At 43.9% G+C, this 23,903-nt stretch overlaps 1 protein-coding gene across 3 annotated transcripts in view; it reads right to left on the bottom strand.

Annotated features, from left to right (window-relative positions):
• myo1b (myosin IB) overlaps nucleotides 1–23,903 on the bottom strand; it is a 60,209-nt gene that overhangs the window by 10,938 nt on the left and 25,368 nt on the right. For all 3 annotated transcript variants that reach the window (XM_061088219.1, XM_061088220.1, XM_061088221.1), the window contains 16 exons: nucleotides 23,377–23,471; nucleotides 20,142–20,246; nucleotides 18,452–18,498; nucleotides 16,467–16,530; nucleotides 14,030–14,128; nucleotides 12,598–12,701; nucleotides 10,162–10,309; nucleotides 9,816–9,934; nucleotides 9,155–9,241; nucleotides 8,964–9,029; nucleotides 4,928–5,032; nucleotides 2,608–2,670; nucleotides 2,267–2,467; nucleotides 1,924–2,150; nucleotides 1,408–1,608; nucleotides 445–538 (listed from right to left, as the gene is read on the bottom strand). In XM_061088219.1, the coding sequence (XP_060944202.1) occupies nucleotides 445–538; nucleotides 1,408–1,608; nucleotides 1,924–2,150; nucleotides 2,267–2,467; nucleotides 2,608–2,670; nucleotides 4,928–5,032; nucleotides 8,964–9,029; nucleotides 9,155–9,241; nucleotides 9,816–9,934; nucleotides 10,162–10,309; nucleotides 12,598–12,701; nucleotides 14,030–14,128; nucleotides 16,467–16,530; nucleotides 18,452–18,498; nucleotides 20,142–20,246; nucleotides 23,377–23,471 (1,825 nt within the window). The remainder of the gene's footprint in view (nucleotides 1–444; nucleotides 539–1,407; nucleotides 1,609–1,923; nucleotides 2,151–2,266; nucleotides 2,468–2,607; nucleotides 2,671–4,927; nucleotides 5,033–8,963; nucleotides 9,030–9,154; nucleotides 9,242–9,815; nucleotides 9,935–10,161; nucleotides 10,310–12,597; nucleotides 12,702–14,029; nucleotides 14,129–16,466; nucleotides 16,531–18,451; nucleotides 18,499–20,141; nucleotides 20,247–23,376; nucleotides 23,472–23,903) is intronic.

Here is a 23,903-nt window from a genome sequence, read left to right as displayed (position 1 = left end):
CCCGATCCGCTTCACTCGACTCTAAAACCCAAGTGATTTCACAGCTGCAGATATATGAGGGAGATAAGTTGATCAGATAGACTAAGCGCTTATAGGAGAAAAATAAAAAATTCCCCTAGTGTGAGATCATGTTATTCCAAGCTTTGTTTGGTCAAAGCTGTGTGGGGGGGGGGCTCTATTCAAATGGCTGCAGGCTCGAACTGTCGAGGAGTCTGCAAGCACCGAGTACAGACGTTCATTTCCCATGTTAGATGGGACGGCTGAGTGGAACCATGTGTTCGCAGAGCGGTGGTTGGATGCTAATTGCCGGAGTGGGGGGCTCCGAGCGCGGCCCACCCTGCTCTGCTAACATCTTACTGTGAGAAAACAGGGCGCCGAGCACGGGCTGGAGTGAGGAAGTCCAGGGGGCACAAGGGTGAATGTGCATTAGTGTGTGTTTGGTACCGTTCTTGGGTTCCTGATGAAGATCTTGGAGCGGCCGTAGGAGAACTCTTCTGCTGGAACCGGGAGGGCGCTCATCATCACCTCCACTCCTTCCCTGTGGAGAGCCAGAGGAGTCATCCAACACTACATTCACACAACATGCGCACAACTTAAAAAGCAACGTCGAGAGGATCTGGACTCGACGGGGGGGGGGGAAAGGAGGAGGAAAGAGAAAGAGGAATGCTGGAGTTAGAGGGAGAAGGAACGATTAGAGGAGAATGAAACACAACCACACAGAGCATTGAGGGGAATAGCTGAACGACCAGATAGTGATGTGTGGCAGAGCGGATAAGAATCAGTGCTTTTGCCAGCACAGTGGAGGAAGACACGCAACACCGGCTGGCGTGGAACGGAGGAGACAGAAGATAAGGTTGAAACGTCTCAACATGTTGTGGTTCAGAGAGGGAACGGCTCATTTCCCCCCCGACAGTGAAACAACTGGTACGTGACAAGATGGCAGACAGTGGGATGGCAATACAAGTGCACAGCCGTTGGTCATTATAAAGCAAGTCTGGCGTTCACATTGAGAATACGTTCAATAAGCTTATAGAAGTATTCCGCTCTGTCGGGTAAAGTGTTATTAAACTCAGCTTACTGTATTATTTCCACCCTCTTTGAGCCTTTAATCCAGGGAAAGTCACCCGAGCCCTTTTTCCAGCTCTAACCTGCTTCACATTCACACGGCTCCGCGCTCCCACCTGCCAGCTGACCAGTCCAACTACAATCTATTACCGCTGGTCACAGTCCCTCCACTGGGAGAAGTCCCCGGCTCAGTTCCTTAGTTAAAAAAAACCCTCGGAGCGTTTTCCCAGTTCCCACCTCACACAAACCTTGGAGCGATTTAGTCTGGCATGTTTCCAGCCACAATTCTTTAATCCCCTTCTTCACCTGCACCCCCCCATTAGTCAATGCTTCAGAAGTTACCTGGCGGGTCCTTGCCAATGGGGCCAGGTGCGCTTGCAGAGCATCTTGTAGCGCTCCAGGCACGGTTCGTAGGGCTGGCGGAAGGCGTAGCCCGCCCTCCTGACCCGGACGTTCTCCATCAGGCCCAGGTAGCGCACCTGGTGGCGCACCAGGGAGTCGGTGAAGATGTGGGAGGCTTTCTTGTCGTTGGGCTTGATGCACCTGGGGAAGCAAGAAGAGAGGGATGTTCAAACCAGAGCTGGAATAATGTGTGGAGCGGATATCACCCTTTTTAGAAAAATCTGATATGGACTGTTTTGACAAGCTGTGATATGAGGAATAACAAATAGAGATTTAGTTTTAGGCAACATTAGAAGCAGCAGTTTCAAGAATGTTGATTTAAGCAATTCAAGCAAATTAGCTGGGTTTTTTTTAAGCAATTGCATCGGGCCAAACAACAAACAACATGCTAATACTCCAAGATATCAAGCTCTTATCTGTACAACTTATGTCTCCTGTAGAAAAGACAGCAGTTACCGGATGTAGTTTGGGTTTTTGGTCTGCAGGTTCCTCATCAGCGTGCCCACGGACGCTTTGAACTGGAACCCAGCGGTCGGGGGTCTCTTCAGGTTGACCTTGGCAGGGTTGCCCTCAGGGAACAGCTGTTTGATGAGGCTGTGGTTGGCCTTGTACATGGCCTGCGAGAGGTCTCGGTACAACAGGTCGTTGTTCTTGTCCACAAATCCCTCGGCACGGTACAGCACCTTGATAAAAAGAAAAGAAGTGTTTTCACAAATTCTCTTTCAGCACTTCATCACACGTCTTGTCGATTTTATCCTCACATCTCTTGTTGTTCTGTGCGCCGAATAATTTATAGTACCTTGCCGGCATAGTGCTGGATCCGGAAACAAGTGTGAGGCAGAGTGTGGTCCGTGAGGAACTTTGAGTTCTTGCTGAGACGACTCTCGAAGTGCAGGTGCTCAGCACAGATTGTGCTCAGCTTGTCCAGGAAGGTCTCGTCGGTGACCGTCCCCGGCCTCAGGCACTCCTCATCCAACATGGCCAAGATGCCGTTTTTGTTCTGACCATCACAACATGAGAAGAGATAGAGGTTCATATTCATATTAAAGGTTAAATAACAAAACTTATGTCAGATTATAACATAAATTCATGTTGAGCTGGTTTGTCTGGTCTCTGAGGAAGAGGAGGAGATGGACTTACATTCTCAATGAGGTCGCAGATAACAGCGTTGTTGAAATACTCAATATTGGTCCACTCGATGCCCTGCGACAGAACATAGGACAATTTAAGATAAAGCAAGAAATATGGTTGACAAAACATTCTAGTCGTTGTGACCGTCTACACACCAACGGTTGCTGAAGACACATGTACATGGAGAGAGACTCACAACATTCTTTTGTATTTCTGTTCTGGTGATGGGTAAAACAAAACAACTGAATAAAGTAAACTGAGCAGCAGGAGATTGTTCAGGACACGTTCACAACAACAACAACATTCAGGTGAGGGCTGGCGCCTGATTATGCAGGAGGCAGGAAGTGATGCATAAATTCACATCGACACTGGCATCTGACTTAACTGCCAAAAGTAATGTGAACACTTTCACACTCTACAAGCAAATTAACACTTATGCCATCTGTGTGAGTTGTTTTGACCCAGTCTGAGATGACAGATGTGTGTCACTGTGTGTGTGTGTCGGCATGAGAGAGAGAGGGAGGAGTCAGGAGGTGCTGAATGAATCTCGTGCATCTGCAGCGAGGAAAGGTTTCCCTGATTTAAGAAAAGTATCGGTCATGAGGTCGTGGTCAGTGTTGAAATTTTGCTGATGGCCACAAACATATCAGCGTATGGCCACAGATTGAAAACAGGTTCAGTTCACATTTGGCTCAGGACGGATTTGCTTTCACACACGTTTTCCCAGACAACTTACAAAAGTGGTCTGGCGTGATGGGATCGCTATCTGAGCTAAGTGAGTTCACACCTGTACTTAGAGATGTCTACTTCTGATTGGATCACAAAACCACATGGGTGTCTTCTACGTGTACGACAAAGCTTTTTTATAGTCAGAAATTTGTTTGTTTTCTTCTTTTGTGTCCATCTCATGTTAGAAACATCAACACAACAACTCTCTTTTTGTTTTTTCCCTGCTTTATTCTCACATGGCCTCACGCTGACATTTTCCTGAGAAGGGAATATGTGATAAGGAAAATGTCTGGAGCAACTGACTCATATATTTGCATTCTGGACATTTTCCAGACTTCAGTGAGCGTCTGAAAGCAGCTCTGCAGAAAGGTGCTTTCCTCAAGACTCTTTCAAAATAGTGTTTTAATTCATTAAAACAAAAAGGAGGAGAGTTGTACGCATCTGCACTGGGTTTCTCTCTGACCCCAAAACCTTAAATTTCATTTTCTCATAAACTGATGTTAAACAACATGTAGACACAGACTGTAACACTTCATATTTACAAGGGGAAGTCGGGCTCTAATGGTAACAAGTCCTGGGGAGAAAAGAGAAATGGGCAGGGCCCCTTTTAAGTTAGAGTCCTTTTTCCTAATTTAAGCATTCTGTCATATTTTTAGTGCAGTCGTTTAGTGCCAAAGGTCCATACATCTGTCTCTATAACCATATCTTTCCTCCCAGTTCTCTCCTGCTCCGTCTCCACCTCATTCTTCCAATCGTCGGAGTGAGAAAAGAGCACAAAGTCTTTCTGAAGAGCGACAGGGAAACATTTTCCATCGCTCTGTGGAAGAGGCCACTGGCCCCTGAACAGCCCACGTCTAATTCACAGCTCCTAATGGGTTGGGAACAGCAATGGGTTGATGTAAGCAATGGGACGGATATTTCGCAAAGGGAGGGAGTAAAAGAAGGTGTGGCCTAAAATGACGGCTGACTGGCTGAATTCCTGATTGGTGGACCTCCCGATTTTTTCCAGTGCTTTGGTATTTTCCCATGCAGTAAACTGGACAGAGCCCAGGAGTGGAATATCATTGGTGGCGGTGGTGCCGCTGCTGCTGCTGGGGGAAGGAGTTTGTGGAGGGAAGGGGGGGGGGGGGGGGGGGTCAGCGCTCACATCCGTAGAGCTTTGAAAACAAACAGAGCTTAAAGGCCCACAGCAGGGAGTGTTTACTCTCACTGGAGTGAGGGATCACTTCCTTCCCAGAGAGGCGGCCGAGGGGAGAACGGGCAGAGAGACAGCGGAGGAGAGGGTGACGGACGACGGAGACGTAAACGAAGCAGTTAATGCACCAGGGTCAAGGGCAGGAATGCAGATTGAGCTGAAACAGCACGAGAGGTTCAAGAGAGGAGTGGCGTGACCAGGTTGACATGTTGCTACTAAACAAACAAATTGGCCGCTGACATGTTGAACAATGTAAATGTACAGCTGCATGTTAGAGAGGGCGACCAGGGCCACGGGCCGGGCTTGATAGGTCATTTATCTAAGTGTGTGTGTGTGTGTGTGTGTGTGTGTGTGTGTGTGTGTGTGTGTGTGTGTGTGTGTGTGTGTGTGTGTGTGTGAACTCGCCTCTCGGATGTACTCCTCCTGCTCCTCACGCAGGGTCAGCTCGATGAAGATCTGCTGCAGCTTCTCGTTGCAGTAGTTGATGATGAACTGCTCAAAGCTGTTGTCCTGTAGAAGCCGTAACAGGTCAAATGTCAATACCTTCAGATATTAATTCAAACGCTGAATCCTAAAGGTGCCCTGGCTCAAGTTCATTTGATGTTATAATCAATAAAAGTCAGTGAAAAGCTTTTTTACCATTTTAACAGTGAACCTTTTCCTCAATAATACATATTAATACTTAATAACATGTATTGATGAGAAGTCTACTCTGAGTTCTGACACATTTTGCTTGATTCAATATTATCAGATGCACAATTACCCCTTTTCCACCAAATTCATGGGCCTAATTTGTCACTTGTGTCGAGGAAAGACTTGCTTATGTCAGGGGCTGGGGGCGGAGCTATCGTGACCCCCAGGACCAATACTTTGATCGCCATTTAAAAAACAACTACAGAGCTTATGTCATGTGCAGTCGGCAAAGAAGATTGAATACTTTTTACTCTGGAGGCCAAAGCTAAGCAGCAGTGGTCCGTGGAGGAGACAAATTGCTGTGGTCCACCATTGTTGATGTTGTGCTGGTAGTGTGTTCTCCTGTTGCCGGGAAATCAGAGACTTATACAGTGATGTAATGATGTCACTGTGTGGTGGCTCTAGCCCATGGAAAACTAATCTGGTTCCCAAGTTGAACCAGCTTCAAACCAGTACAATTTCCAGCACAGCCGGAGCACCAGTTTGACCTTGGTGGAAAAGGGCGACAGTGAAGTCACTGGACAACACTTCTGGACAATTTAAAAAAACGTGCAAATTAAGAACTGGGAATTTAACATGGCTCTGAATAAGCGTAGTAAAATTTTCTGAAGTTGGCAGAAAAAGTATCTAGACTTCCCAGTTAAAAACGTCTTACATGTGAAAGGTTACCAGCCACCATCCATCTTGAACTAACTCTAACCTGCAGCTCTATCTTTCCATTCAATGATTCGCTGCCTCATCACCACTACAATCATTCAAAGTTTCATGAACCCGGGGAACAACTGATAAATATTGAACTTGCACCTTCAGATGATAAAACCCTTATCAGAAAAACTTCCTGTAAATTGTCACTGAATTCATTAAACATTGATGACATTAACCATTTAAAAAGCTTCAACCATTTTTTTCACTTTCTGAAATTACTCAGTAATTATGGCTGTCAGTTATGAGCGGTGAGCGGTGAGTCATGCTTCTGGCGGACGGCCTTTGTTGTGCGTGCTAGTTTGAAACTGATTTCTCACAAAGGCAGTTAGAGAAGCTGGTTTAGTTGTTAAGGACGCAGCCGGGTTTCTCAGTGACCAGGATTACGTGACACACAGCAACATGGAGAGCGGTTATTCATGTTAAGACTCCATTTCCTTTTTACTGAGAAACGGAAAGATCGTATTTACCATGTACACACACACACACACACACGCACGCACACATGCATGTTTACACCCTAGTGGCAGCAGACATCAGGCTGAAATATGACAGTACTTCTACTGTAACTGTAAAATATTTCAGCTGCAAATCTCCTGTTTTATGACAAGCGGTTTATAGCAGGGGGGGAAATCAATGGGCTCATTACTCAGGTGTGTCTTTATTCGCCTTCAGGAAGTGGACAGTACCTTCATTTAATATTATGTGATAAAAAATTAAACAGTATTTTCAGGGTTGGGGATGGGGGTGGGGGGGATAGTTACGGGAAGCACTGACTTTAAATGTTTAGCAGATGTTATTTAAATCTCATCGGTGTTTCTAATGTTAAACATTCCATGTCCTTTACGGGAGAAATTCTGAGATAATAAAGTTGCCGTACACCAATTTCACGAGCTGAATTAATACCCAAAGACGACTTAAACACAGAAAAGCTTTATCTAACCTGTATCTGTTAAAGGAAGAGTTCAACACTGGCTAATATGCTTAAACTTTTTCTTTCAGAGAGTTAAAAGAAAAGATTGATACAACTCTCAGGTCTGTACATTAAAAGTTAAGCTGCAGCTAAGACACTTTTAACTAATCATAAAACCACAAAGTAAACCTTTGCATCGTCCTTACTAACACATTAGTGTTTTTATTTCAATGATACACAAACTGAAGCCTAAAAACAGACGTGTTGTACTTTTATGACAGTTAACTGTACAAGCTGGACTCCTTCTTGGCCGGGAGCAGTAACTCCCTCGCGGCATCCTGGCAGTGAAGAGACTCCAGTTACCACTGGCAACTAAGAAATGTTCCATTTCACCGTAGGGCAGAGATCAGCAGTGAGCGTTGGCTCCTCCTCATTGTGCTGAACTTAGTTAGGGGGCCACAGGGGGACGACTTGAGTCAATCTCTTAACAATCTTACTCTCAGAAAGATAAAGTTTAAGAGCATAAATCCCAAAATGGTGTAGACACTCAAATTAAATACATTTAGTTGCCACTTTATTCGGTGCATCTAATTAAAAGTAATGCAGTCCTGTACAACAAGCCAAGATGAACAAACTACTAAAATCAACGCCTCTCTAAAACCTGAGAGTTATAATACAGAACCCTTCAGTAATGGGAGAGCTATATTCTTTTTAATGGTTGTGGTAAACATTTCAATGGTTCCACCAATCAGAGACGTCAACATGTTTTGTTTATTAAAACCCAGTTGATATCATACGGACGTCTACAGGCGCATTTAACATTGTCGCACAAACTCATAGCTTGTGGTAAATCTACCTCGGATGGTTAAACTATTACGGATGAAATGAATGGGATATATTTACTTCTGGAACCATGCTTTGTATGAGACTGCATTCGTTTTTGGTAGGTTTACTGAATAAAGTGGCAGCTGAGTGTTTCACGACCCAAACGATGCAAAGGCTTCTTTAGCATTTCCGTCCTGTGGCTGCGGCTGCACACGAGAAGCGCTACAATTATCTGAATTATCAGGATGCGACGCTGAATTAAGGGGGGGGGGGTGGAGATCACAGCATGCACACGGGCACAGCAAACAGGCCGGTGCAGGTGTTACTTACTCCATCCTGGTGACCCAGATACAACACAACAGTCAGAGGGAGAGGGAGGACTTGAGAGTGAGTGGGGGGGAACAGGCAGGGACATGAGCAAGACAAGAACATACGAGGGGTGGTGTGTGTGTGCAACAGTGCAAGGGACATTTTATGCTGTTTCACTTTAACTGTACAAAGCAAATTGCCGGCACTGGTGTTTGCAAGCAAATAGTTACATGCACGCTGATAAAACACATTGTGTTGACCTTTGACAAGGTCAAGGTTTAAATGGACACGAACATTCCAATACTCTGAATAAGACGCGGCCACGTAAACAGCATTTTCTGATTCCCCTTAACCCACCGTGTTCATACTCTGAACAAGCAATAATAACATCTTAATAGGTACATAATAACCCATTAGAATTTTCTCTACATTTCGAGACAAACAGCAATTCATCCAAAATGGCAGCATGGGACATTAAACTATTTCAGGTTAAGGTTTTAAAACTGGTGGAATAGTGTCGGACATGATGGTGTGTTTTTAATGAAACGAGTCATATGAGTAAATGTGCTGTGAATGAATGTTATGTTCTATTATGTAAAAAAATCCTCCTCAAAAAAGTGACTTATTATGACTAAGGTCATAAGTAGGAATACTGGTGTGAATGAAAACATGGTCACTGTGATAGTTACATATGATTTTTTGAGGATGTTTCGGAGCACTGCATTGATGTTGTGGCCATTTTTCTGATTTCACTGTTGAATTCACCTTGGCGCAGAAAACAACATTTCCCCCCCGGGAGCAACAGAGCTGAACCGATCAAATCTGAATCTGGGTTTTTATCAAGCCTCAGTTATCGTTCATAAGCTTCTCACAGGTGCCAAAAGCTGCCCGGGGGCTAAAATCCTTTTGAAATGCAATGCAACGCCTGTGTGGTCAGATTCTGTCCTTGTGGCTGATCGGAACAAGAGGGGGGGGGGGTCAATCTGCTGTGTCTCTTACCTCAAATATCTCAAAGCCATAGATGTCCAGCACACCCATGACCTTGTGTCGAGTTTTACCTTGTGCCTGCAGGGGACAATATTGTCAATATTAGAAATACAGAGCAACAGAGGTGTTCTGCCGGTTCAGGGCATGAAAACGCATCATATTTGAGTCAATTGAGTGAAATAAAAAAGTAAAGCATCACTTACTTTAATGCTTTCATTGATCCTAGTAACGAGCCAACTAAACAGACGGCTGTAGAGGTTTTTGGCGAGGGCGTCTCTGGCGTAGTAGGCCTGTTAATAAATAACACATTGTTGGTGATAAGGAGACGACAAATTGATTTTAACTCTAATTCTGCAGAAGAGAAACATCTTTTTGATAAAATCCTACGAGCCTCTGTCTCTCAGTAAAAATGTGGATACATTAAACATTGAATTACAGAACACTAAATAAGGAAACCTCTAACCCAGGCCGGCTGGTTTCATTATTCTGAGGTCAGGCTAATTCTCATAAACCTTTTTCGGATTATGCTTTTGGACACATTGACCCGTGTTTGGCGCATCCGTGTTCTAAGGGCAGTGTGGGTGAACTCGCTAACCTCTAAACAATATGACCTACATTGTAATTTCCAGGAGGAATATTGCCCATGTATAATGGAGAGCTTTTCACGTGGCATTGACTTGGATCAGAGGCGGCAGCCAGTGGAGCAAGTCAAGGGGAAGAAATGGCCCATTATCTTTTTATGAGCCGTGTGTGTCTGCGTGTGTGTGTGTGTGAGAGTGTGTCTGTGTTAATGTCAATACAAGTAGGGCAGGGAAATGCAGTGGTGTAACTGGTGCTAGGCAGTTTTTAACAGATTCCTCTGACCTGGGCCACGTTCAGGGTGGTGGAGACCTTCTCACTCTTAGCTTCGACCGTCCGGTAGCTGAACGCCCGCTCCAGCACCGACTGTTCGATCCCCAGCAGCTCGCACATCTCCTTCAAATCTGCAAAGTGGACGAGAGGAAAAACACACAGTCAATAAACGATCAGGGTGGTTTCACAAAGAAGACGTCAACTTTTCCCGTCAGCCACTTCCTTCTCAGATTAGATTAAGTTTATGCTCAGACATGCTGTTGAGGATTTAAATCACCACTTGCATAGTCCACTGTAATTTCCTCCTCTGTTTTTGTTGAAGATTCCCTGCCTCCTGTTTGTTTATCTGTCAACAAACCGTTTTTGTCTTTGATGCGGCTCTCGTCGGAGCCGTTGCTGCGCGAGTCCGGCTTGAACTCGATGTTGCCGAGCTTCAGCACGGCGGCCACCAGCTCCAGCACCGACTGCACCTCGTCCTCCATGAACCCCACAATCTGCATGGCATTCTGGGTAGGGAGAGAGAGAAAGAGAGAGAGAGAGAGCGAGAGAGAGAGAGTCATAAATCAACTAATATTGTTACATTTCCGTGGGAACTAAGCTGTAAATGCAGTTTAATGTGACAGTGTGTGACTGTGCAAACACCAATTCACAAAGACTGAAGTATTATTGCTGCAGCCTGCCAGCACTGGAACAAGTGTTATCATAGAAATGGATGTGACATATGAGTTTGTACATTTCCAACACAAATGTCTTCTGCAATCTTATTTTAGACGTCACCTCCAAACTGCAAACTGGAGCAGAGAGGATGGAGATGTGCAGCCGATTTCAAAAAGCTGTTTCAAGCAGATTTTAACCTTTAATTCTCCAAGAAAGTTTTTTAAGACAGAGATTTTTCTAAAAGGGAGTTCAGGCCAAACTAAGCATTTATTCATTTTACATAATTCAGCATATCCAAAAAGAGGAACACCTTTTTGACTGAATTCAACGAGGAGCTAAAACGAAAGGAAATTGTAACTAAGGATGTTTTCAGACTTGAACTCTGGAGAATGTCCAGACTGTCACTCATGAATAACACAGCAGGAGATTCTGCTGCAGAGATCACGTGGTTTTTGTTTACGTCACCAAACGTTCTGCTGACATCTTTGTCTCCTATGTGTACGACACCTGATCATCTTGAGATGTTAGTATTCTTTTTGGGGTTTTGTATTTAAGCGTGTGCTGCGTGTTAGGAATATAATCGACGAAATAGCAGCACGGCAACTCCTGCTGTATCCTCACATGAGCTCTCTCTCTCACAGTACCCAGCTTTTATTCAGGGGCTGGCCTTGGACACTGCAGTGAAAGTTCAGTTTGCATTCTCACCCACAGCTCCACCAGAGAGTCTCCTCAGATCAGTGCGTGTCTGAAAGCTGAGTACCACATTATAAACCCTCACCTAACTTTATGTTTCTTGTGTGTGGTGGAAACTAACTTGTTATAACCTTTGTTGAAATTAAACTTATTACAGAGCTCGTCACAGTGAACTCCACATGGTCGGACTCATTGTTTGGTGCTGATGTGCTCGGGTGTTTCCGGTGGAGAAACGCAGCTGGGACGGGAACAGGGTTAAAGCAGGATGTGAACAGCAGAGTGTGACAGAACAAACCGAGCAGCAGAGAGTGGAGCACGCTGCAGCATGACTGATAACAATGGTGCCTCACAGACACAACATCCTGTGTGTCAGCATCAGTAGGGACACAACGTTGTGTCACTGCACATGCACACAAGATCCTGCAGCATATTCAAATAAAAGGAAGCAGCTGCCCCTTGTCCTGGGGTTTTCCACAGAGCTGCTGCTGCTGCTGCTGCTGCTGCTGCTGCTGCTGCTGCTGCTGCCATTGTGCTGGTTTACGAGCTGAACCATTGTTGAAATGATTTTTGTTAACTGGTCCACGTGTGGAGTTTCACGTCTTAAAATCAATAGAAACCGGGTTGACTCAGGTTTAAGTTCACTTTCAAGTTCAGGCTCAGTTCAAAGTTCAAATGGTTTTGCAACAGGTGGGCGGGGAATCTGGAGCGGAGCCTTCTCTCAACTTTCATAATCTACACAAACTGTTGGTCTGTTATGGGCAGGAGATAAGAAGTTTAAATTACTCTACCCTCTGTACAGGATTTAGATTCAGTTCACATGATGCAACAACAGAAAGTACAGACAGAAGAAAAATAAATAAAAAGGAGGAAGTTTTTTGGTTTTCTTTCTTATTTTGAGAATAAAGTGGAAATGCCAAGAATAAAGTCAAACCAAATCAGAGGAAGATTGTTTATGTATTCATGAATAAGTTGAAATGTGGAGTCTAAGTCAAAATGTCGAGAATAAAGTTGAAATCCTGAGACTAAACTTGAATTGTTGAGGATAAATAGAAATCAAATCCAGGAGCCACTGACAGCTATGTGACCCACAACAATGAGGAATTTCCTTATTATGAAAAAAATATTGTATATTTTAGAACCATTACACCAATATATTTATACCAAACAATTTTTAGAGGCATTCAGATGTTGCTAGCATTAGTAGCTTGATAAATTCTTAAAAGTTAAACCTGGAATCTGGAAGTTTCATGTTTATTCTCGCCATTTCAACTTCATTCTTGAAATGCAAAATAGAAAAGATTAAAATCATAATCAAGAGAATTAGCAAATTGAGATCATTTTTTTCAGTCCCTTAGGTTTTAGTGGCATTTCCTTTATAAGTAAACTAAGATTCCATCAGGATAATGTGTGACATGATGAAGACAGACGTGTGTGCACGACTCACTCTGACTGTCCGGAAGTTGGCTGCATCGTCCAGCCCGTTGACCGCAGCCGAGTCCAGACTCAGGTAGTTGTACTTGCTGAAGTCCCGGTGCAGCTTCAGCTTCTCTGTGACACACAAAGCATGTGGTTCGCTATTCAAAGTGTGCTCGCTTGGTCAAAAGACAAATGAGGCCTGATTTACATTAAACACAAGTAACACGCATGCACTCACACCTGGAACGTGCCTGATAGAATAACCCATAGTCTTATCATAATGCTTGTGCTGCACTCAACGTGATGATGAAAAATTTAAATGGGCGACACCGCTGCCTTTCAAACAAATTCATCCGACCTGCAGGCTGCAGACACGACTTCCACACGCCGAGTTACTGCCGTGAACATTATTCTGAGAGATCAAATAGCCCTCTCTTAAAAGCCCTGCTATCTTGTAGCAGAGAAATCTATTCCTCTCGTGGGAGCATGTGTCAGATTTCATTAGCTCTCGCATTAACTACGGCTAAATCAAGCCCCTGTGATGCGTGCGCTCTGAAGTCAATGACCATTATATTGTTCTCCTGCGTTCGGGACATAAAACAATGCCCTCTGTCTGCGGAAAGGCAAATAGAGGGAACAGGTTCTGCGCTCTTTGTTCTCTGGAGTGTTTGTGAGGCAGGAAGGCTCGGTCATTAATGTATAAGCCATGTGTTTGTGCAGCTGAAACCCTGCTGGAAAATGTATTGCATAAGATGTTAACTAAAGGACTGGATTGCTGGGGATTCCAGATGACAGGAAAGACGAATTTAAAAGTGTGATATTCAAACTTAAGACATTGGGGAACACGAACGCCATGATCATGTTTTCCAATCCCAGTCTGGCTGGAGGATGATTAAATCCAAACGTGGCAGAAGGTCCAACAATGGTCTGATTTCCTCTGGACAGAACTGCCCGCTGGCCACGGTGAGGTTTGATTCATCACTTCCTCTGAACAGAGACGTGTGTACACAGAGCTCCGCAATTATTTTAGAAAAACAGGCTACACATATTACAACCCCAGTTTGAGATTTGATGTGATAAGAGGTTAATTTGAGATTTTAATTTTCCCAATTTAAACAGCACTTCCTTTTCAGATCAAAAAACAACATGGACAACATATAAAAATATACTGACGCTTCCATTTAAGGCTAAATCCAGATTACAGTGAAATCTATTGTAAAATGCAGAATTTAACTTGTTTTCTACTTAGTAGGGTCATGTGATAGGAGGCTGACGAATCAGAAAAATATCAAATCAGCAGCTGTTGATTTCCAAACATCTCACTTTCAGTTTTCAAACTAAAACGCAATGTTTCCAAAATGTTCAGTATCTGCTGCTCTAAACCTCTGGAGTAGTGTCAAATGAAACTGTAGTAGTGTGGCTGAAGCCTAAATCCCATTTTCTGCATTTGTGCGACGTACTAAGTGCTTCGTCGGAGGATCCAGACAGAAGCTGATAGAAGACGTGGAAGTTCCTCTCTCCTCGTGGCTGTTTCACCACACGGGACTTCTCCAGCAGATCTAAAAAGAGTCAAAAACAAACAAAAAAGGGAACGATGACAAATGGTGACAAAAGTCATATACTAAGAATAGTCTCTGGAGGAAGTATTTCACAGAGGTGTCCTGCAGTGGTGAACATGGGGCTGACCCGCAGGTATTAAGAGTTGCCTCTCCTGCGTCTGTGAAGCTCAACCGGATTTCAATGATGTGTTCCAGTTGCTACGGTGACCGGGCAGTTGTTGTGAGTCTGAACACCACAGGAAGTGCCCAGAGAATAAACCACACATGGATACTAAGCGTCAGCCCTTTTTCTCCCGGGCTACCGACCAAGTGCAACGGTACCTGATTAAAAGGGGACCCATCAGCCACTCACCGCATTAGGCTGAGTGTAATTTAATTAAAGACCTACTGCGGAGCTCTGCAGCATCTGAGGCCACTCGAGATCTTCCCTGCCAGCCTGACTGGTTACCAGCCTTTCAGTTTGTCTGCTTTGAATCCGTCGTATTTCGGGAGACTTTGTAGTCAAAGTGAACATTTTAGGAATAATATCCACACGAACTTCCATTAAACCCACGATCCCATTCCAAGCCGGCTGTCAATCTTTGGACTGACTCAGCGCCGGGTGGGTGCTGAGAGGACAGAAGCACTCCACAGTATCTGTGGCTGCACCGCGAGCTCCTCACTAGAGAGCCCTCGACAGAGACCTCAGGTTGTCAGAGGCAGAGGTGGATGAATGTGAATCCGTGACACCCACCGGCCATGAATCACAGAAGTGGCTCTATAAGAGCAAACGCATCAATAATACAACATCCATGACTGAGTGGCTGACAGCCACGGTGCAGAGCTGTGATCAAAACTCCGAGGGAAAAAGGAAATACCTCCGAGGAGCCATTTCCTTTATCTCCTTCTTCCCTGCATGTATATAGTTTGTGTTTTGACACCATTCTGTCAGAAGCCCGAGAGGTGGGGCGATGAGGAGACTCCGATTATCGTCTTCCTAAAGGGAGCTAGAGTAACCTTACACCTCATGTCCCACCAAACCATTCAGTCATATTGCATCTGCTACTTCAGGGCCACGGTTTCTAGATGGGAAGCATCTGGGATGGCATTCATTGCGTGCTCTGTTCACAACATGTTCTCTCTGCCTCAGATAAGCAACCACACATTAAAGTGTCAATGTGGGGACAATATCCGGTTGTGTTTTGACTGAAAGGCTTTGGCTGTGAGGCTGCCAAAAATGTCTTATGGTTACCAGAGCTACTGAGATTTGACTTTAGAGACTTTAGAGAAGGTCTGAGGACTCTGAGGATGTTCAGTTAGGATGGAAATAATGAGCTGAGAAGTGAGGAGAAATCCATCCAGGACCACCTCGTCCATCTGTCCATCCAGCCAGCTCTGTGAGGCAGTCACATGACGCTGCTTCTTCTTCTTCTCCTCCACAGACAGCCCCCTTGTGTCGGGCTGACTCAGGCCAACGCACAGAGGTTTATTTGTGTCGCCGCCATCGGCTCCTCTCTTTGTTTCTGTGACCTCTGGCGGAGGAGCCAGCGCAGACACAACAATGTGAACAGAGGCGAGATCAAACCAAAACAGAGAGAAGAGCTTCAGCATAGAGAGGAGGACTCTGTCGAGAGGTGCCTCAGGTTCAGGCTGAGAACAGGAAATCTGGGTTTAATCGAGTCTTGAGGGCTTTAATAAAATGAAGAACCATGTGACTTAATTATCTGCAGTTTCATAATCAAATATGTACGTTCCAATAAAGTCCCCATCTTTACTGGAGATGATCCCTTCCTCTTACAGAGATTAATAACATGTATCCCAGTTGAGTCGTATTTTTAGGGGAAGTTACTGACTTCCTGTCTCGGGACAGAGGAATCATATGATGTACAGATCGTAAAATAAACCCCCATTGTAATCAGTGGTGTGTAATCAGTGGTGTGTAATGTTTGCGCTCCATGTAAAATTGATTTGATAATGAATACACAGCAGAGCTTAACAACAGAAACAGAAAAAACATTGATTTTTTTAAAGTGCTCAATGCTTCATCCACAAATAAATAATTATGAAAAACAAATATGGTATATTGTCTTCATTGTCATTGTAATGACTGAAGTGTGTAGATTATTGTATATTGTAGTGTCAGGAACAAGCCATCTACAGACTGGGATACCTGATACCAGGATGTTTAACTCAATTAACTGTGTTGCTGGGAGACAGCACAATGATCAGGTTGATGTAGGACGGGTCAGAGCAGAATTATAATGATGTGATTAGGATAACGCATGATGTCATGTATGTCCTGTGCCATAACTCCTGCATTCACCTTTTATTCTAAAGACCTTTTCCTTTCAATACTCACAGTTGCTGATGACTCCACCCAGAGGATCTCCCTTGAAGTCAAACTCAATGTCCATGTACTTTCCCTGTGGATCAGAGCACAAGGAGTCAACCACTGAAAATTACACAGTATTTAATTCAAATATATAATCTGTCTTTTTGCTTTTGGAAACACTTTGTGAGTCCCCCCCCCCGTCCCATTCCTACTAGAGGCCTAAAACCAACCATGTCAGGCACTCTCCCCTGGTTCCATTTGAAATTTTAAAGTTTGAACAGAGAGCACAGTGTGTTTGATTTTTTTCACCCTCCTCATCTGAAATATTAATAGCAGACGGGTCCTCAGGACAGGCCAAGCTCTTCTGGTAAGAGGGCTCCGGCCAAACTCAATAAGCCCGCTGCACTCAGTAAAATGAAGTGACAGTTTGATTTATAGTTTTCTGATAAACTGATGGAACTCTGATGAACTGGTGTCTGGTTGGGACGGCCTGAAGTCCTTGTCTGGAGGTTAAGGCCAAGGTTACATAAACATAAACAGATCAGGAGCTTAATCCTGTTTAATACTCCCTCTTACAACTGCACGTCCCGGGCGCTGGCATTGGGGTGTACGTGCCAGTGAAGGTAGGAGACTGAATATAGTGGAACATCTAAAATTAGGGCAGGAAAAGCACATTGGCAGCGAGCCTCCGAGCTGCTATTGACTTTAATAACCAGTTTCCATTATACTGTTAGCCTGAGACATTCAGACTAAACAAACCCACGGTCCTGTGGCATCGCATCATTGATTAGCGGGAAGTTCTGAATGTAGAAGGACTCATTTCTTGAAGTGTTCGTACATTCAGTGTTACACTGCGATAAAGAGATGTGATGAAACATCATGTCATGAGGGCGGACACTGAAGCGGCTGCTGCTGATGCTTAAAAATACTGATCCAGAAAATGAGAGAATTCCATCCATCTGGCGAAACCAAAACTAACAACCCAACTGTCTCCTTTCATTCTGCCGCTGCCTGGACATGTTCAATCACTTTCGGGATTTGTGTCCAAACAACAATTGCCTCATCAGCGACTGAATCATTCCTGTGATTACATCTGTGAAGATTAGCAGTAGATTCCTCCAGCTTCCTGCAGGTCATGAGGGCCATCCATCAAGTTTATGAAATTAACTTGATTTCCGAATAAGTAAATATTTAAAAGAATGTGTGGGCCTGTGAAAAGTCTTCATGGGACAAGCCGACAGTCCAATGGGCTTGTTCTGCACTGGCATCTATTACACAGTCACATAGTTGACGAACAGCAGTGTAGGTCAGAGTACAGGGCATTTACTGAGACTGTTTGACATGTGTGAGTGGAATACATGAAGTCATGGAGGGCCTGTTGGAACTGGGGCTGTGAAACTGCACAGATCCGATATCTGCCCTTCAAATTACATTAGCGAGGTAGATGGACATGCACGTTACAAACGACCCCCCAGAATTAAGACTGACATGATGATGATGATGTTATTTTCTGTTTTGCATCATTCACAGAGGGTTCGTGTCAAACCAGTGGATATCTATCATCACATGTAACAGCAGCGCTTGTTTCCAAGTTTAATCTCAATTTAAAAAAAGAAAGAAGGTGTGGAGGTTTTTTTATCCTTTAACATTGGTCTTTTTGTATAATTCAGTTATTATACTCATTTATTATATTTCAGTTCTTAAGATTTGTAAAGAATTAAGGAAATGGTGACTCGTTACTCTTTGACCTCTGTACTTAAACAGAGGTGTGGTCCTGCTCAGCTGAACTGATGCAAGATTTTGAATGATCGAGTAATAGGGTCGAAAATATGAAAAGAAACAGATGACAGAAACTGCAGGGAGCTAAGAAACCCAGTGGGACTTATTTTGATGGAAAACAGATCCACATACAAGTAGAGCCTGAATGAAACATCCCAAACTGTGCATGATAATTATCTACCCACACAATATTAACGATGTGTATTGGTAATCCCTCTGGAGAGGATACTTACAAATCTGGATGAGTTATCATTCCTCACTGTTTTGGCATTCCCAAAAGCTGCAAGACGAGAAAAACAATCAAGACATGATTATTGCAAACTTTCACGCTCATTCATCAAGAACACATTTATAGGCAATACAGACCAAAGCCTGTTTACTAATCATCCACATCCTGTTAAATGATCCTCACCATTGTACCCCCCCTCCCCCCTCCAGCTAGCTGTCAATCATATATTGGGGCTTGATGTCAGGGCCATTTGCACTGATGAGGCCCCATAATTCTGGATGGATTAACCAAAGCAGGGGGAGCTTCCCAGGCTTAGGAGGGACTAAACCTCACTGTCACGCCACATCCAAATAGGAAAGTGCTTCAATTTGTGCCAGTGCTCAAAAATAAACAATAATAAACACGGTGTTCCGACAAAGTTGATGTGGTGTCAAGTTTTGTGCGTAAAGGAAGGCAAATGTTTCACAGGCATGTAACGTTTCTACACTAGGCCTCGTGTTAGAGCCATGTGTTGAAGGATTTCTAAATCCAGGGCACATATGCTTCTAACCAAATTTCTACATTAAAATGCCATTAATGTGTCATGCATCGGCGCGCTTTTAGCCTAACTGCTTAATTGCTGATAACAGCTGATTAATGCGCAGGGTTAATGTGAACGTGTGGGCCGCTGCTCCGTTACAATATCAGCTGGAGGGCAAGGAGACAGGGGGAATGAGAGAGCCGGAGAAAAGATCAAATGCAAAAGAGAAAAAAGGGTGAAACGGAGCGAGGGGTGAAGAGAATGAAGCCAATAAAGATTCTGCAAGAGAGCGAGCGAGGAAAGAGAGAGTCAGACACGGACACACTGTGTGAAGCAGCATAATGTGCTCGCCCCCTTTTTAGCATTAGGGCAATAAGATAGGCAGAAGTTAAACTGTTACAGATGTGTCAGGTTTCTGCCGGGACCCAACGCAGCTTCATCATTCCCGGGCATTTCCTGTCCACTGCCCCCAATTAAAATACAGCTGTTACTGTGCCAGAATTGAGAAGTGTGTCTGTGTGTGTGTGGGTGTGTGTGTGTGTGTATGAAACAGTATTTACAGCTTCCTTGTCTGTGACAACATTTTCCATGCAAAGCCCAGAGTTGCAAACGTGCAAACTTTCAGACACCTAAAGTAGGACCACATTTAGGTCTTCTTGTTTAGCATCATTATGCTTTTGGATAATAAATGTGTATTTTTCTGAGCCTCTTGAAACTTGTCATCTCTCTTTCGAGCTCATCTTCTATTTTTACTGGACTGAATTAGACAAAACAGACCTTCTGCTCCCAACCAGGGCTAACGTTGCAACATTAGTTCCCTAAAAACTCAGTAAAATATATAAAACATTAAAATAAACTTTAATTTATGCACCAGAGGCTTCCGACAACTAGATCAAGAGGTGAACACATTTCCTGCTTATTTATTTAGACTTTGCCGGGTTCATGTGTTTATCAGAATGTTTGTGCTATATCTACAAGTTTAGGGATTATTAGTGTCGGATAGCCAGTTAAAAGTTTTACAATGATAATATCCTGTACATTGTTTGTTTTCCTAATTTCGTCAGAAGCCTGCCTCTGAAGGAGTCTTAGAAGAACAGTTAACACAGGATTCAGTCTCTGAATGTGAACTTCAGACCACCCGGCCCCCCAATCGAGTGCATGATGCTTCACTCACCCTCCAGCACGGGATTGGACTGCAGCAGCTGTTCCTTGACCTTGTTCACCTCCTGGCCCTTCCCACACACCGCTGCCACATATGACATCACCAGCTTACTGGCCTCTGGAACACACACAAACAGACACACACACACTCACACACATTAGGTTAATGTCTTTACTAGACATTACTGAAGAGCAAGTCCAGCCATTTCACCGTGCCCTATAAAACCCCCCTTACATCATCTCCCCTGGCACCCATCAGGACAGGGTGTGATCAGTCAGCAGTCGGGCCCATTACAGAGATGCACTTTTGTTTAATTACATGACCGTTATTGCATCATGTTGTCATCATTCAGGCAACTGATGCGTCTGGAACCGAAGGGGACGCAGCGAAGAAACGCAACTCTGCTGAGATTATCCCTCTTTATCCACTTCTCATGTCAGAAACTGATTGAAGAGGCTCTGACACTGTGTTATGAGTGAAGCCTGTTCCCGGAAATTATTATTTTTCTGCATTGAGGAGCATGACACGGGGCTAAATAGGCATCGGGAGCCGTCTGGAACAAGCGACCTGCCTTGTAGGATAACTGCTGGCATCAGAGTCATCTCTCCAGTCCAGTGAAATGACAGTGACCCAGAACTGATGATGTTTGTAGTGGTGCCAAGGGAGGATAGAGAAAGAGCTTGACAGCAGTAGCTTGTACAAACTGCTGATGAGCCTGGCAAACAAACACCCCTCATGCATTTCTCCTCGGGTGGAGGATGGTGGAGCAACAGTCTTTGTTGAGGAACAAGGTATGCATCATTTCCCCTGCAGATTTGTATCGCACAGGTTAGACAAATAAACCTCCTCGGTCGCGTCTCGCAGGGGAACTTTGTTATGTCTCCTTTACGCTTCAGTGGCATCTGCTAGTTTGTCAGAGAAGCGACATGGAGACGGAGGCGTGAGAAAACGTCCTGCCCGACCCGTATCAATAGGGAATTTGCGACGGCCTTATTCCACCACAAAGCTCCGGGGCTGATGAGATTACCGAAATCCAAATTCATCTCCTCAACTCGACTGAGCGGCTCCTTGGAGTGGAGGCGTTTAATTTCCACGAGAGGTCGAGAACACTCCAATCAAAGGCGATGTGCATTATGCAAAACACGATCTGTCACCTTGTACTTTCCCCCATTGCTTTTGTCCCAGGTCTGTTTTATTAGCGTGACGCTCTTTTCACTGTCGAAATTATCGTTTTATTATCATGAATAACAGAGTGTTGTCAGTGGCTCTAATTAAAATGACTGCTTGGTTCTGGATGTTTGCAGCCAGAATTCACGTTGTTGATTCTGGTCTTCAGCCAGATATCAATTTACCAATAACCCAAAACCATTAACTGTTTGAAAACAGAAAGTCTAATGATCAATACAGGCTTTGATGAGGGATCGCTGCTGCAGCTCATCTAGGCTGGGTGATAATTTGAAATTAAATTAAGCTTGCTTGATTATTATGATGGTTTAATATCTTTTGTCATTTCCTCATAAAATCATATTGCAACAATATAATTTCCGTGTTAACGTATATCATATTCCGTCTTAGATCATTTCTCATGCCTATATTACTAATAAATATGGCTTTACCAAAGACCATTATACCAACTACTAAGATATTTCTTGGAAATCAAAAAACTCCCAGTCGGATGAGCATGTTTTAACTTGATGCCACATAATATTCAGGGTTTGAGTAAATATTCAAGCCTAGAAATAATGCGGTGGAGATAACGGTTACTGCTGATCTAATAATTCTTCTCCCATTGCCTAACCCCTGATTACAGCTAGATGGTGAGTTTTAATGGCAGCCAAATGGACGGTGTGGTTACGGATCGGTCCCACGCTTCAGTCGAACACATGCGAGTGGAGCTGTGGCAGATTGCAATTTGCTGACAGCGAAAGCCCCTCAGACATCAAGTCTACACACTAACGCAGTGCCATAAATGCTCTTGGTGATAAAAGAAAACATTCATCTAACAGTTTCTAAAGCAGAAACGCTGTGAGCCAGTAACTGTAATAGGAAAAAAAACTCAAGATTTACAATTACACGTGTGAATGTATATCTGTGTCTCCCCGACTACAGGAAGGGATTTAATGAGTAGACTGGGACGACGTACTTTCCCCACAGTTTGTGCTCAGCCAACTCAATGAGGCTTTTACCTGCGTTACAGCCCAGCCAACGGAGACCTGTGATATGGCACTGCCAGCAGAGAGCAGGAAATTCCATTCCCCTTGGATTTCTGTAAGGTATGTGAATCTGCTCCAGTACATGGCCGCACTATTATAAAACCTCACAGATAAAAAAGTACCATGGGTGTAAAAAGCAGCTCTAACACAGGCTGTGTTAAGTATTTCCAGTCAAGACAAATTTGAAGTTTCCCCAACTGGTTCATTTGGATGTTGGGAGCGAACGAGAAACCATCTGTCTGCTGCTCGTCTACTTTGATCTCCATCTCTTTACACACACTCCATGTACAGGTCGGAAAGTGGTAACAGTCACGTTTCATGTACCTACTTGATGTTCTCTGAAGATCAAAAAGCAAGATCTGATCTAAATCTGCACGGTGACTTTATAGATAACAACCCTCATCTTACAGTCGCCTTGAGAATTATAGAGTTTTGACTATAAAGTACAGCAAACAAAAAGAGATTAGTAGATATAATGGTGCATTTTAACTCTCCAGGGATCTAATTAGCAAGTGACCCCCTTGACCTTTAATGAATGAAGAACTTATCATGTTCATGGTTGGAACAGTGTTGCTCATATCAAGAGTCTTTAGTTAAACTAGTGCAGTTCTAAACCTGCCTGTTTGGAATGCAGCCTTCTTTTTAAAACTGTAAAAGTGACTTAAAGTCCTTGAGCCACGAGAATCAATTATTGTCATGTGCTGTCGTCATTATCGACAACGTCACTTGCATTGATGGGTCCGGGCCGCCTGTTTATTCAAAGTTTATTCATATTGAACTTATCTATCTTATCACACCAAATTTGACACTGCACTTTCTTGGGCTCTTAACAATTTACATGGCGATAAGATGGAACCGTCCCTGCGTCTCATAGAGAGATTTATGAAATCATTAGATAGATAAGACAGACGGATGAATAGATGATTGTACCAAGGAGATCCAATGCTGAAATGTGCTGGTGCTGTTGGAGCGGCTTGACACTGAAATGAAAAGACTTCAAATAAAAGAGAAAGAGAGAGGATTTGGCCGCTTACCGGTTTTCCCCGCCCCACTCTCCCCAGTGATGAGGATGCACTGGTCCTTGTCCTGGTCCCTCAGGGAACGGTAGGCCTCATCTGCCAAAGCATAGCTGGAAGACAAGAGGCAACAAAGGCATGAGCTCTCGTGTTATAATGAATTGTCCCCTCAGCTTGCATTACACACTCGTTTTTCAAGTATTCTTCATTGATATTGCAGGGCGATGCAGTGGGGTGAAGTAAGTTCACTTCTCCGTCAGGCTACATGGGTTCCAGTCTAATCAACAGCATGTGGCTTTATTGGAAATGAGGTCGCAGCTGCAGGACAGCCGCGGGACCGGAGTGATTCGGCTTTATTTAGTAACACTGGCTGGTTTATGTTTTGGGATTTGGCTTTGATATTTGACCGTTTCCTGCTGCTTTTCCCAAAATTGTCCTACTGCACTGATGCTGCTGTATAAAAAGCAAAGAAAAAAAAAGAAAAGACAGAAGAAAGAAGCTTGGAGGCCGGTGGTTTCTTATATAAACCAACTGTTTAACTGTCC

Source organism: Limanda limanda, chromosome 16 (genome assembly GCF_963576545.1).
Source record: "Limanda limanda chromosome 16, fLimLim1.1, whole genome shotgun sequence".
NCBI classification, from domain to species: Eukaryota; Metazoa; Chordata; class Actinopteri; order Pleuronectiformes; family Pleuronectidae; genus Limanda; species Limanda limanda.
This window is presented reverse-complemented; position numbering and strand designations above follow the sequence as displayed.